The 15,469-nt window shown below is 42.7% G+C and overlaps 1 protein-coding gene across 1 annotated transcript in view; it reads left to right on the top strand.

Annotated features, from left to right (window-relative positions):
- Window positions 1–421: 421 nt before the first annotated feature.
- The window catches only part of WASL (WASP like actin nucleation promoting factor), a 53,386-nt gene continuing 38,338 nt past the window's right edge, over window positions 422–15,469 (top strand). The window contains exon 1 of the mRNA XM_049813617.1: window positions 422–852. Coding sequence (XP_049669574.1) covers window positions 733–852 — 120 coding nt within the window. The 5' untranslated portion in view covers window positions 422–732. The remainder of the gene's footprint in view (window positions 853–15,469) is intronic.

Genomic DNA, 15,469 nt, shown 5'->3' on the forward strand with positions numbered 1-15,469 from the left:
GGCGCCCCGGGCGACCCCCCGCCGCCGACCCGGCCTCCCCCCCCCCCCCACAGGGCCGGCACGGCCTCACGGCCCCTCGCCCGCGCTCCCCCTCCCTCACGCCCTGCCCCGGCGGCTCCCACGGCCCCCGGGACAGGGCCGCGCCGGGCCCCATCCTGGGCTACGCGGCGGCGGGGACGGCGACGGCGACCGCTCCTTCCTCTTCTTCTTCCTCTTTTTCTTCCGCCTCCGCCCAGCAGCGGCCAGCCCGGCCTGGCAGGTATTGAGGGGGCGGGGGCGGGCGGCGGCGCTGGCCAGCGGGTTGCCGCGGCGCGGCGGGAGCGGAAGGCGGCGCACCCCCCCCCGCACGGCGCATGGTCGCGGCGGCAGCGCGCTCGCCGGCCTCCCCCCTGGCTGCCGCGCGCTGTGGTCTCGCCCGCCCCCGCTGCCATGTTGGATCGTGCGGCCGCCGGAGCCGGGCCGGAGTTGGAAGTTTAGCGCCTCTCGGAGGGGCGGGCGCGATCGGTCGCCGGCGCGGAGCGGCACCGGCGCGGCTGTTCCCCTCCGCCGGCCGAGGCCCCGCCGCCCCTCTCCGCCTCCCTCCTTCCCCGGCCCCGAGAGGGAGGCTCCGCGATGCGGCTGCTGTGAGGCCGCGGCGGCAGCAGCAGCGGAGGAGGAGGAGGAGGAGGAGGAGGGGGCCGCGGGCGCCAACGGTCGCAGGGCGGCGAGGGCAGCGCCGGGCCGGCCCCGGCCATGAGCGGCAACCCGCAGCAGCAGCCCCCGCAGCCGCGGCGGGTCACCAATGTGGGCTCCCTGCTGCTCACCCCGCAGGAGAACGAGAGCCTCTTCAGCTTCCTCGGCAAGAAATGCGTGGTGAGTCCCGGCCCGCGGCGGCGGGGAGGGAGGGGGCGGCCCGCGGCGCTCCCGGGCCGGGGACCCCGAGCCCGTCCCCAGCCCGGTCGCGGAGGACCGGGGGCCGGGGCGGGCAGGGGGCGTGTGAGGACAGGCCGGCCGGGGCGCCGGGAAGTTGAGGGCTGCGGAAGTTTCAGCCGGCTCGGCTCGGCCCGGCCCGGCCCGCTCCGCTGCCCCGTCCCGGCGCCCGGGAGGGGGGCGGCCCCCGCAGGCCTCGCTCCCTGCCCGCCTCGCCCGCAGCACCCCGGGCGGTGGGAGCGGAGCGGGGGGTGCCGGGGGCAGTGAATGGCGACGGCCGCGGCCCGCAAAGCGGGTGGCGGAGCCCCTCGCCCGGCCCGGCCTCGCTCCCTCCGCCGGGCCGGCTCCGGCTGGAGCCGAGCGCGCCGGGGCGGCTCCGAGACCGCCTCGAGGGCCGGCATGGGCTCCGTCCGTCCGCCGTACCCTGCTCTTCGGCGCTGAGTTGCCGGGGGCGGCCGGCGGGGCTCACCCCTGCCCCGCAGCTGACCCGTGCTCTGCAGGGGCAGCTGGCCAGCAAGGGAGCAGCCGTGGGACTCGGTGGCAAAAGTTCAGTTGCTCGACGAGGCTGGGGAGAGCCCCAGGTGCACCTGCGTTACAACAAAGCAGTGTTGACGAAGTTGTGGGAAGGCTCCTATCAGTTCTAGGCCTGCCTTGGATTTAGTCTGTACTTTTTCCTAGCCTAAACAACAGGTTCGTGCGTTCAAATGCGGCAGAAGTACCGCATCTTTTCCTGTTTGTATCTATCTATAAGGCAACGTAGTGGTTGAAGGAAGCTGTAGTAAATGCATTGCAAATATATCAGTAAGTTCTTTGATTCCGGAACACCTTCTTGCATGTTAATATAAAACTGTATTAAAACTATACTTATGTGTATTAAAGAACTACTTGAAGGCTCAAAAGGTTAACCACTTCCTTTAGAAAAGAACTGGCTTTATGAAAAATCATATTGGGGGGGGAGGGGGGGGGGGAGAAAAATTACTTCTTTTTAAAAAATGATTACTATTTGGAAGCCACTGAAAATTATGTCACCTAGCTATCTTATGATGCTGTGTTCCAGTGCCTAGTTTACTAATGTTAGGTGCTGTGCATCTTGCTGTAACGCTAAGAAGGGTATTTCATTAACTTAATATTGTGATTTAAAGCAGGATATCTGTGCACTCATAATGGTTCCACATAACTCTTTGGACTTTGAAATAGTATTGTTGATCAAACTTACTGTTGCAAGAAAAGAATAAGATGCAGTACCTGAACAGGAAGCAGATGATATTTACACTGGGGTGGGTTAAATAAGATGCTGTCACAGTGACTAAGTTAAATGGGTCAGAAGGTGTGACCATAAAGCATGTCATTTCAAAAGTAATAGATTTATTAAAAACACCTTCAATTAACTGAACTACTTTCAGGAGCACATTTCATATGTTTAGCTACTTTGTAAAAAAAAAAAACAAAAACAAAAAAACCTTTTCTCTAAATTTAAAAAACAGTGCATGAATTTGTGTGTGTAAGTTGATTTTCAGTTTGTTTTTCTACAACTTGGATTTTCTTGTCAAGTGAACACGCTTTTTGTTTTTGTTACGCTCAGCTGTAACACTCACCTACTCAAGTTCTCAACTTTTCCTCATAAATAGCGTGTTGAAAGCAGACTTTGGAGGTAAATATCCTCACAGTATCTGGGTGTCATGCAATTTATGACAGGTTGGTAGCTTCATAGACGTGACTTGCTTTGTGTTTTTCCTGAAACTCCACGTTCTTGTGATTTACACTGAATTTTGGGTGACTTTCCCATTGAGGTTCTTCTAATTGTGGGTCATTTTCTTTCCCTTTTCCCCCAGCCCTATATGCTCTCTAGGTTAAGCAAAGGCTAATCTTACTGTAATTGAGGGTCTCTGCTCAATCTTGAGGACTTGGGTGTTGAAGCTCTAGAGGTATTTGACCAGGCTTTTTTTGCTTACTGTGTGTGGCATGAACCAACAATGGTGACAATTCAGAAACTTAATTCATGAACAGATTGAACATCTCTGTCCCTGGGAGGGCAGTGTCTATCAGAGAAGTGGAATGGGCACCTGGAGATGGTAATAGCCTCGGCTGTCTAACTTGAGTCCACGGTGTCTATCTGTCAGAGCCTGATAGTACTCTTGATGCTCTTGACCTTATAGCCTGACTCAGTGTTGGCATGCTATGCTGATAAATGCCTTTTTGCTGTCATGTATGTGATATTTGATCTCTTAATATCCATGTTTGAATTATTAATTAGTGAAACTTCAGACTGTAGGTGCTGCTTTTTAAGAAAGGAAAATCTTGTGAGTTTTGTAGGATGCTACAAGCTTGCTTTCCCATCAGCTGAACTGTCTGTGCTACCTGGCTGCCACAGGTGGTGTTTCTGTCAGTGTGGTGCATGGATATGCTACTGGATGTGATGTGCATCTGCCACGTTGACATAATTTTAGGCTATGTTTGACTTGACCTTGTGTTTAGATCACTAGTGAAATGAATGCCAGAGGAACAGTTGAGACATTAAGCTATGATCCTAGACACTCTTTTTGTAGTAATAACTTATAGTGCTCTTATTGAGGGCATAGTGCTGGTATCAGTCCTGAGGGGCTTAGTTAAGAAAGCATGTGGCGCTCTGGACCTGATTTATTTCAACAATCTTTCCTTTGACTCTGTTTTTGACTGATAACAAGGCAGTTACTTTGAAATAACACTGAGGATTCAACTACTCGATTTTTGTTCTATGGAAGAGCAAAGGAATTTATCAAGTAGCTTAATTTTGATTGAGTACTCACAACCTATGAACTCCAATACTGACGTAATTTCAATGGCATCTGAAGTAATGATGACTGGTAAACACAAAAATTACCTGGGAGTAGGGGAAGTGGTGAAGACCCATCACTGTGTGCGTGTTGCTGAGGCTGATATAATTTTCTGGACTACTACTGGCACTTTGGGAATCTCACTGATTAGTAGGCAAATGTACATACAGAAGGTTACTGATTCTTTTGCTCCCTTTTTTTTCCCTGCTTGCTGAGCTGTAAAATGCTTATCTGAATCTATAAGCAATTAAAATACCTTTGTCCATGACAGATCAGTTTTTCAGAACCAAGCCACTGGCTTATAGTCAAAGCTGCAGCTATAGTTAGTTTGGCTGAAATATGATCCAAATGTAGAACTACTTGCAGTAGGTATCCAGCGTAAGGTGGTAGGTCTTTAGGATTTTCATTGTAGCTTAGGTGTGTAACTAATTTCATTCAGGTACATGACGTTTGTTATCTAGGTTCGGTGTAAAATTTACTAGCTGCAGAAATTTTTCAGTAACTATTTTTTATCATAATGTAGAAATAAAAGTCTATGTAAACTTATGCTAAGGTGAGCTATGAGATGGTACAAATACTTTTGTGCATATTAATGAAATATTTTTGTGGTTATGCCGAACTTGGAAGTTTTTGCTTAAGTCTGCTTGGTTATAAATCAGTCACTTCAGTTTTAGCCTAAGGAATAAGAATGCTTTTTTTAAGGAAAAGCAAATGCTGGCTGTCCCATTAATAATTTTTAATAAATAAGGTACTCTTATAATTTGCACAATTAATATTGGTCAGTAATGTCACTGATGAAAAACTAGTTTATTCTGTAGAAATAATTTTATATGTGTGGGAGGCCTTAGGAAATAAAACATGAGAAGTGTGTACTTGATAACATTAGAAGTGGGTAATGGAGTATGGATATTTTGTACTGCCTGGAAGTGGGACTCGGCACTTGGATAACGCGTAACGAGTAAGGCTCGGACTAGGTTGTTATTTGTAAGATCTTGCCATGGTTGATATGGTAAACAGAAACTGGTAAAGAATGCTAGAAGAAAAGTGAACTAAGAAAACTGTATTGGCTGCTTTTAAAGTCCATGAGACCAGAATAACATTGTATGTCAGAGCCAAAGAAAAAATTACAGTAATAGTTGAGATAAAACAAAATAAAAACCTGAGTGGCAGTTACAACTCTTAATTGATAAGAATTAAAGGTATTACCAAGAAAGGACTTGTAAGATTACTTGTGCATATGAAAACAGCATGAACTAAGAGTTGAAGGTGGACTACAGGTCTGAGTAATGGCCAACTTCATGTGGTTTAGAAGTGTTTGGACTCTTCAGTTTGAGTTTATGCTGCAGGCTGTACATCCAAAAAAGGTTGAGATTCTAGTTTGAAAAGCAGTTATCTCTTCAACAGATAGGAAGAACTGAGTCATCAGTTCAATGGTGGTTATCTCATCTTTGCATGTGTTTTTAAGTGAGATGCAGAGGGAGAAGACAAAGTGTAAAGGATAGGGTCTTGTAGAACAGAAGAATATTGAGTGTTATGCCTAGATTTCTTTTGAGGTCTGTCCTGGTCTATCAAAAGACATATAACAACTTCAGATGCCTCACTAGTATCCACTGGAGTCACTTCCCTAAACTGGTCAGCAATGATCTTCCCTTCTAGAGGGAATTACATTGGGTTTTGACTTCTGAACCAAACCTGTGCCTGCAAAACTGATTTTTACAGGAATGGATCAGATCAGACTCTTCAGAGCAAGTGACTTAGCTATCATCTTCAAACTGCCTCAATATATCTACAGTAGGGTTATTTATCATAAAAGTGTTTCTCATGTTTGTTTTCCTCACAGCTTCCTATTAAGCTAAGGTAGTGAACTATGCTGTAAACAGATTATTCACCCGTGGATGAGAAATGTTTTGACGCCCCATGTGAACACTCTACAAGGCATTGCATCTCATAGCTGTATGGATTTGAGACAAAGCATCAATTGATGAAGTGTGGAATTCGGTTCAGGAGTAAGAGACAGAAATTTAGGTGTTAAAATCCCATCATTGTCAGAAGACATCACTGGTTGTTACCAAAATCTGCTATTCAACTTGCCTGAAGATAGAAACTTAAAATTATCAGCTGAATTTCTGTCTCTGCTTCAGTGACTGTAGTGGTTACGTTTCTCCTGACCATGCTTGTAGCTCATGGGCTAGGCACATAAATTTGTGTCTTGACATGCAAAGTGAGTTGTGCTACGAATTTCAGTCACTGTATGTCTGTGTTACGAAGTGTTATGTGTTGCTAAACAGAAGATGGTCTAGTTATGTAGTCCTGGAACAAGTACCTCAATCTATTAAGGCTTCAGTGCTCTTACATTATCTTCTGAGTTACTTTGTGGATCTTTTATCTGTTTTAGAGGTAGTCAAGTCCCAAATATCTCTTAGCATCTCTGTGGTTAATCAGCTGGCCAGGTATACCACTCATGCTCTTGATAATGTGCTCTGGAATCCTATAGGGTACAGACGCAACAGGATGAAAACAATTTGTAGTCACAAGCTGTTGTGTTGTAACTTACCAGGTCTTCACAGCTAAGAATCAGGTGGAGGAATTTAGAAGAGCACAAAGTTTTAATGTAGGATTCAGGTGAACAGTCAAGTTTTGACTACAAGATTTCCACCAAGATGTCCAGATACCACTTGTTTAGAACAGCTAAGAAGGAGGTGGTTTCTTGTTAGAAGATAAAGATTGAGTTTACTATTTCATGCAAATATGTAAATGGAAAGACTCTACTTTATTCTTCCTTTAATGGACAATTGATGTGATTTCTCTCTATTATCTGATCATAAATATTGATTTGAATCTGTTATCACTGGAATGTTTCCTCTGTGAATATTTCTTCTGGGGTTCTCAAGGGTTTAGTATAAGCCTAATTTGTAGCAAGTAGAGTGTATAAGATCCATCACATACCATGCAATTTCAGGGTAAAAAGGTGATAATGGAGAATGTTCTAACTTTAGATATCCAATCTCTTCTTTCAGAGGAGTTTTGGTACTTTTGCCTGAAAAAACTTCCTTGTCTTTTCTATAGAGTTTCTTATGACCCTTATTGCTCTACTGTTGGTGTCTCTAGTAGTGCTAGAATTAAGAACTCATTTACTGCTGTCATTGGCGGGTGGTGGCTGCAGGTGCCAGCAACAGCAGCAATTGCCACTGGCAGCTCCTGGCTCAGTGCTGGAACGGGTGAAGCATTGAAGTGGTTTGTATACGATGAGTGTGTGTCATCTAGGAACTTTGCAGTAGTTCATTAACCAACATGACAAAAGGTTTGATTCTTTCATTGATCTTTTATAGGCAGAGCTGTCTGCGCTAGAGATGGGGTTTGGTGAGCTTTTAAGTGCTCGGTTTGTCAGAGAAAGTTTGCTGTTCACTTAAAGCGATGTGGTAAGATTTATGGTGTCCTCTCTTCCAGTGAGTGTGTTTCATAGGCTTGTCTCTTGAGGAATCTTTGTAGTACAGAAATGAAACTTAGTATAGTGCAGGAGACTTAACAGTTTCATGACCTAATACCTCGATAATAAAATATAGAAAGTAAACAAAAATGTGTTATGGGCACTAGACAGAGTTGCATATTGGTAGGTTAGAGTACAATTTCCTCACAAAAGGTTGGCATTACGTGTTACTTGGGCACAGAGGGATTTTTTTTGATTGGCCAGTTTGTTTTACCTGTGACAGTAAAACATACAAAGTGGCTTTAGTGGAACTAGAAGTATATCTTCATGGGTGGTTTTAAACAGCCTGCTCTACTGGGACATGACTCGGATGCTGTACAAGGCAGTTTTGTTTCTCAAGGTATTTGCTTGGGTACACTGCCACACTAACTTCTGTGGCTTCCAGACATGTTGTTTATGCCTGGATAACCAATAAAATGGGCACAGCAGGTGTGCAGTTACCTTCAGGGACCGTTGCAGTTAAATTTGAAGATCCTGAAGTGTGCTGTGATCTCCACGTGACAGGAGCAGTGAACTAGAAGGGCCAAATGGAAGAAGAAGAGATGTAATGCAAACAATCATAGGGACACTTTCCAAGAAAGTTGCTTGCTTGCTTAATTCTTGAAATTCAGTAGTGTATTTTCAGCTACCCATGAGTTAAAGGTAGACAATTTTCCTGACATCAGTTCGTGCTTATGCAGTGCATGACACTTTAGGCATCTCAAATTAGAATGTGTGTGTTAAGAATATATGATTCTGGAAGAAGTTCATTAAATTAATTACTCAGTTCCTGTAGACTTAATGCTCAGTGGAGATCATTGCTGGCAAGGTAACTGTTGCTGCAGAGCTCCACAACATACTGGCAGATTTGCAGATTGCAGCTCACCTTAGGCACTTGCTTTCATACATGCATCCCCACCTTGATGAGACTGTTTTCCCTGTACTGTTTATTTGGCTTTCCTTAAAATCTTCATTCTAAAGCAGCTTTTTTTCTTTGAAGTTTTCTGAGAAACAGTGTTAATGCATTTTCCAGTTCTCCAGTGTGTCTAGGTTAAAGCTGCAAGATCACATTAAGGCTTGCTAATGAAGGTTGTGTTCCCATTTCTGTAAGATGGTTTCACACACCATTTTCCCCTTCAGAACTTCATGTAATTCAGAATTTCCCTGCATTCATCTCATTTCCCTTTAAAGTGAATGTGTTATTTTGCCTTTACCTCCCTTAGTTAATTAGCCACTATGCAGGATCAGAGTGGTATAGTTATATGGGAAGATACCTGTGGTCGCAAAGCATATTTTTGTATGTGAGGGTACTGTGCCTGCAATTCGAGAAACACTGACCTAATGAAAGAAAATGTGGCTTTCTCCTCTTTGAAAAGCTAAGAAAACTGTATTTAATTATTTGAACTTTTAATTATGGAAAGGTAATTCTAAGTTTGCAAACATTTTTAAAAAATGCATTTACTTCGGGCGTTATTGATAATGGTTTTGACAAAAGTTAGCCAGCACTTGGTGAGATTATTTTTACAAGAAAGGTTAAAATATGGGTTTCTAAATAACATTCTCTTGAGTATTAAGTAACAAGGCCTAGTACTTGTTTTGCTCTCTAGGCTGAAGAACAAGAATATTTGAATATGGGAATTTGGCACTAAATTGTAAATGTTTTCTCCCTCCTCAAGGTGACAGCCTGGAGATTTATCAGTATGTGATTTGTGGATAAGAAGAGAAATTAGTATTGATTTGTTGTATTAATATCGTTCTTGGTTAGGTATAAAGAAAAGAGGTGTTTTACAACCTTCTTAGTACATTTTATAACAGCAGCAGTAATTCATTGACTTAAAAAGAATCTTAGTTTCTATGTAGAAAACAAAGCTTTAAGATTTTTATACAGCAGATTACTGTAAAGTTGGTAATGATATTTTAGGAATCAATTTAACCACTATTTCTTTTGTAAGCCGCATCCTGCTGATTTGCTTTAAAGTCCTGCACAGTGATCTCTGTCCTCTGAATCTTCTGTCTCAGCTTTCATCAGGGTCTCCTTGCACTTTCTTGTCACACATGCTCTTTTTTTTTTTAACAAGTTTTCTGGCCTACTGTCCCAGCAAAAGGGTTTCCTCCCCTTATTTCTTCTTTCCCCCCTTGTACCTCAAGTGCTTCCAGGATCGTCTTTTTCCCTTCAGCCCCTGCATCCATAATCTGCACAAAGATCTCCATGTAGAAATGTCTCCTCCTCACCATTCTTCCCACTCCCCCCCCCCCAGATCCAGAAGTGCTTTGTTCTTGCTGATGAACTTTGTGTCTCATCAGATATGTAGTCCTACCAATACCCAGTGCTGGGATAGACATGGCTTGTATTCTTCTAACTCAGCAGAGCATTGCAAGAGGAAAGATGGGAGGAGAGGAGACAGTCTCTATGCCAGCCAGCTGCTTGCTGCTGCATACATAGAGTGCACTTCAGCTTGAGATACAGCCATTGGACATTTCTTTCCTATTTCATCTTTACTGGTCTGAAATCATTGTTAATGTTGCTATAGAAAAGAGAACTTTTGGTGGATAAGAGATGGGGAAGCAAAAAACAGAGTATGATATTCCCCAGGCTTCTTGCACAGCTCCACCCTCTACTGCTGCTTCTCCAGGGAGGACCAGACTCTCCAGTTTGTAAGCTGCTATATTAAGAAACTGTATACTGGAAGATACAGCTTCAGCAACTCTACAGGCTCAGATTTGAAACCACAGAATTGCTTAGTCCTGCTTTGAGTGAACTGTAAGTTATTTCCTGCTCCTCTAACCATGTGACAGCTTGCTCTGAGCACAGCTAAGATGTGGTCATTCTTTGTAAGTAGATATTTTTTTCCTTTACTCCCCCTCAGTCAGCCAAAGCAAATAGAAACATCACTTGGCTTATGACACTAAATATACACAAAGGCATCCAAATAGGCTCCTCTCTGTAAAACTGTGCTTGATTTTTGTGGTTAACTGAAAGGAGGAAGAAACTATGAACATCCTGTAGTGGTATGTGTTCTGTGCAATACCACAGGCAAAAGCTTCCCCTTGCGTTTGCAAAGAAGGAAGCAGTAGTTTCTAATGAATAAAATGCAGGGCCGTTTTTTCTTTATTTGCCTTTAGTCTGTAGTTAAGAGTTTCTTAGGTATGAAATTCATTTTATAACTGGGTGTGCAGAATTCTTAGCGTTTTTTATTTTTAGTAACCTGGCAATTAACAGTTTCAAAAAAATACAGGTTTGGGGGTTAATTTTGTGCAATTTTATATCAACCAGTATTTTTTAGCCATACAATAGTTGTTGTTATTTTGACCTTTCTTAAACAATGTTGGCCTCTTTAAGTGTTATACTGCACTGTAAGCACTGTTCTCAGTTTGTGTAGCTGGAACTTTACATTCAAAACTATATGAGGTTTTAAAGTGTCATTGCAACAGAAAATGCTGGTTGGACTTGATCTCTAGAACTTGGTAGTGATTCAACAAACCACTTATCTATTTAAAAAAATAATTTATTTTAGTTTTGTCTTTGAGAGATTTATCCATATCATAGTCAGGTGCCAATATTTATATACTTGAGAGACTGTTACTGTGTCTATATGTCTGCACAGAGCATGCCCTTCCTTGCCCTAGTTAAAGTGTGTACAAGATACAGCACACCTAGTTGCATTATGGTTTTGTGTGATAGGATGAATGGAGATGGACTCCGTGCTAAATGTTTCTCTAGGAGATGTAGATCTTACCTATTCCATGACATGGTTTTTACTTCATCTTTTTATGTTGTTTAGAAGGTCTCTCTTTCAGTCCTTCAGTTCTTCATTGAGACTTTTCCTTAACAGTTTCTTTGAACATTTCTGGCTTTTGCTGCCTGTAAACAACAAATCCTGTCTGTTCCTCTGCCCTCTGTTCATGTTGTTTAGATGAGGGTTGCTTATTGAACAAGTGTTCCTGCTGCTGCTCCAAGCTTCAAACTGTGTAACCAAGGGGTCTATCTCTCACACTGGCCATACCTGTCTGGACCATACCTGTGTCCCCAATAAACAGAACCGAAAGGCTCAAAATACGAGATACCCACCCAGGGTATATTGAGGCTTAGTGGCAGAAGGATGCACCTGGTCCTTTCTCTCACCTCTGGTCTGTCAGCCAGCTGTGCTAACATATTAATGCTAACAAACTTAAGTAGGGCAGTAGCATTAACTCAGGCACTGTTCTGTGACTGTCTATGGTGTTTAATTTGTTGGCACACTTCCTGGCACAGGTTTGGGTAATGCTAGCTAGTACTCGCCCAAATTAATGAGCATGGTTTTGGGAATAGAATGGTGTAAACACAGTTCCTAATAGACAGTATGAGTAGGGCCATCCTTACCCAATTTGTGTTGAGAGGAGAGAGAGTTCCTCTGTGCGTATGTGCATTCTTCTGTACCACTTGCCATCAGATCCAGAAAGTGCCCCTGGTCATAGTTACTAATACTTATGCAACCAGTGAAAGCTACCAGGAGACAAAAGCAACTGTAGTGCTGGGGATGGGGAGACAGAAGTGAGCTGTCTGTTGTAGCATTGTCAGTAGCATGTACATCACAGAGTAAGGGTCAACTCTGCTGCTGTTCTCGTAACTGTCCTTTTTGACATCAAGCCAGAGTCAAACCTGGTTTTCCTCCCAACAACAAAATACAATCTTGTCTCTCTGCTTCCAAAAGCTAGAAGTTGCTTTTGGAAGCCTGAGAAAATGTAGGTGAGTAGAAGTTTCCAGCAGACGAAAGTGTGCCTGTGCATGTAACAACCTACTACAGTGGACAAATTATCAAGTGCATCTGACATATTGTGAATGCAAGCTCATAAGGTTCCTGATCCTCTTCAATTTCAGGAGGAAAAATATTTTGCCTTCTGGTAAGGAGATCCGGCTACCTTGTAGCCATGCTTCTATAGACTGCATTAGGTACAGCAGGGGTGACCTTAAGGACTGCTGCATTTCACTTACTGTACCTCTTGATTACAGAGCACTGGCCTACCAAGAAAATGAATTCCTGTCTAGAGCTTTCTTTTCTGATGAGTAGTTTGTAAGTAATTTAAGAAAATTTCTGTGCATCTTCAGAGACTCCAGGGATGTGCTGATGTCTCTTGGAATCCTCCCTGCAGCTGCATTTTGGAGTGTTTTAGCAGTTTTCTGTCGGTTCACATGCAACAATTTGTTTCCCACTTGAGCTCCAGAGACAGTTCTAGGGTATGAAGTAGCGTAATTAATGATAGCTTGATCATCACATACTCTGTCTGTTCTGGTGTCTCACCTTAATCATTGGTTCTGTCTGGGATGTAAAGGTGTGAGCTCAGGAGCCTTTTCAGTTCTGTCTTCTACATCCACTAGATCTGTTAGATAGTGTTTAGGTGCCTCAGTTTTGTGGACACTTATCTGAAGAGTTTTGTTTGGTTGGTTTTGCTTGGGTTGGGGGGGGGTGTTTTGGGGGGTTTTGTGATTTTTGTTGGTTTTTTTCTTTTCTTCCCTCTAGTGTCCTGTGATCTCCTCTTCCCCCTCAAGCCACGTTTTTTTTCCAATGTCTGCTGTTATAAGTCAGCACTGGCAGGAACTGGACCTGTGGTGATGCTTGATGCTGTACAAGCAGTTCTCCCACAGCAGGTAGCCTTTGCTTCAGAGCAGAAGGGAGATAACAATCCATCATGGATTTAGAAGCTTTTAGTCTGAGTACTTTTAGTCTTAATTTCAGGATAGTGACTTGCATGTCAATTCTGGCTGCAATAGTTGTTCTAGTGATGAAATGACGCAGTGCCAATATCTGTATCACTGAAAATAACTTCTCCAAGGTCGTCGCATACAGACAATATCACTATGATGCAAGTCTGAATTAGCAAAGTGTGTTACATACTTGGCTTATTCCAAATAAACAAACCAGCTGTAAATAAGGATGTCTGCCATGCATCATGAAGGCTCTTTTTTCACTTCAGATGCTTTGGGCACTTTGTTGAAGTGCAGCATGGTGCCCTGGTTTGTGAAAGTAACCTGGTCCTGAAGTGAGGTGACGTAACATGTCACTTTGACTCTGGGATTCTTCAGAGGACTGTAGGGTTTGTTGCAGAGCTGAAGCTTTTACATGGGGATTGACAGATTTAGAGATCTTAGTTCCACATCAGCTAATATAAAACTCTCAAGTTCTGTATCATATTGCATATCATGTGGTGAATGGCAGAGGCCTTCTTTTGAAGTATGCACTTCTGAAAAACAAATGTTTTATGGGACACTTTTATTGGTGAAGTTGGCTAGCCTTTCAATTTACTCTGTAAATCTGCTTCATCTTCTGTAAATAGTCCATGTACTCAGGAGCGGATTCTGGGCTGCCAAGAAATCAAGATTTTTCTCCCCCATTCTCAAGGTCTAGGTGTGTTACTGGCACACCCCCATCACCATCTTCCTGGAAGATCATCATCAGTGTTTGTACCACAGTGTCGAAGTTTCTGGCAAACAATTTCATTCCTAAATCTTTTGAGGACCCAGTTTTACAGACTTTAATCTGATGTTCATAAAATTTACCATGCTGAACATCTAGCAACCTTTTACTGCATTGCTATTACGTAGGTCCCACTCCTGTGATAATTTCTTCCAGGAGACTGGAAAAGATACCCTATTTCTGTAGTCATATAAAGTCTTTTGAGTAGGGTGTCATTTTTTTGAACTCTTGTCTTAATCAGGTAATCAGCTTATTTTCTCTACACTGTATACTCCTGGGACTGATACTGTCTTTCATATACTCAACATTAAGAGCTTTCTGTTTCTATGCTAACAGATTGAGGCTGTTCAGGTGCTTGGAGCAATTTATGTAGTTAGTTGATCACAAAGGAAGGGAATACCCATATAAAAACTGGAAACCCAGTGTCTGCTTTGGCAAGGAGTACCTTCTTTCAGTCATCGGGGTTTAAGTTGTGCCAGTGCCTTTATGGAGGAATATCTCTTTTCCAAAGGTGTTGCACATCTGAAAAAATTAAATCAGTATGCCATTAATAACCTTTTTATTTTCTGTTTAATGGTTACAGCCACTATTAATGAACATTTTTATTCTGTTAGTGTGGTATAACAATATACCTGCTGTCTTTATACTGTCATAAAAGCACTGCAACTTGTCACTGCGTAAGTGGAGGTTTTCAGAAAAGTGACAAACACTTGACCTAACACTAAGGCTGTTGCCAGTTCTCCTAAGCAGCAAGAACCAGTGACATTGAGCATGTTAGCCTCACTGTCAGCTCCAGAACAGACTCAGGGACTTGCAGAATAGTAGTTCAGAAACTGAAGCATGTAACGCTTCAAATCTAATGCTTGATTAGGGTAATGACACTGGCTGATTGGACTGCCAGTGCAATACAGATTTATTGTTTTCAGTATTTCATTTTCACTGGGATCAAAAGCAAAGCTATCTTAAGATCTTTTTCACTATTATTTTGGCTCAACTAGCTGTATTTCATTCATTCAGACAATACTCACCAAAAAGAGTAAAGGTCAGTTACAGACCTAATCTTTCTTCTAAATGTTCTTTGAAATAGATATTTTCTGGTCCTAAGACTTTTTAAAATATCTTAAACTACTGTGTTCATGTTAAAATTATATTGTGGATTCTAAACTCTTGTATTGATCTAATAAATACTGATTTTCTTTATTGTAAGCTTTGTTTCCTACGCAAGACCTGGTGTTACTTCAGTACTGTTGTAAGTAGAGTGAAATAATTTTTATATTATGTGTAAATTCAGGCTGTTATATACTATTAACTTTTCATGTAGCATATTTGTTATTGCTGCTGAATAATGTTCACAAGTTATGAAAAGGAACACAGCAGTACTGGAGAGCTGATTATCTTCATTTTTTTTGTGGGGATACTTTTGTTCTGACCTATCCAAACATATGAATATTTAAGAATGCGAACATCACTGTCTCTGTTCCTCAATTCTGCCTGTGGTTGCTCATTAGAACTTCTATGTGTAGTACCAGCTCTGCACTTAAGGAAAAAATAAGTATTGTGTGATTTAAACTGGTGACTGGACATAGACACCAAAGGGTTGAGTACAGAGGAAAAATACTTCCCACTGCCCTCTTTCTATGTTTTTGTTGTATAAATAAACACTTTATCATTAACGGTGAGTATATTCTTTACAGTTTTTGCTGTTCTGGTTATGTCCAGCAGAGCGGGCAACCTCATGATAAGTAACATTCTGGCATGTTAGGGAGATACAGAGGAAGAATTTTGACTTCAGGGAAGGAGTTTTCTCATTCAGCAGGCCTCTGCATTTA

Source organism: Accipiter gentilis, chromosome 11, assembly GCF_929443795.1.
Source record: "Accipiter gentilis chromosome 11, bAccGen1.1, whole genome shotgun sequence".
In the NCBI taxonomy this organism is placed as follows: domain Eukaryota; kingdom Metazoa; phylum Chordata; class Aves; order Accipitriformes; family Accipitridae; genus Astur; species Astur gentilis.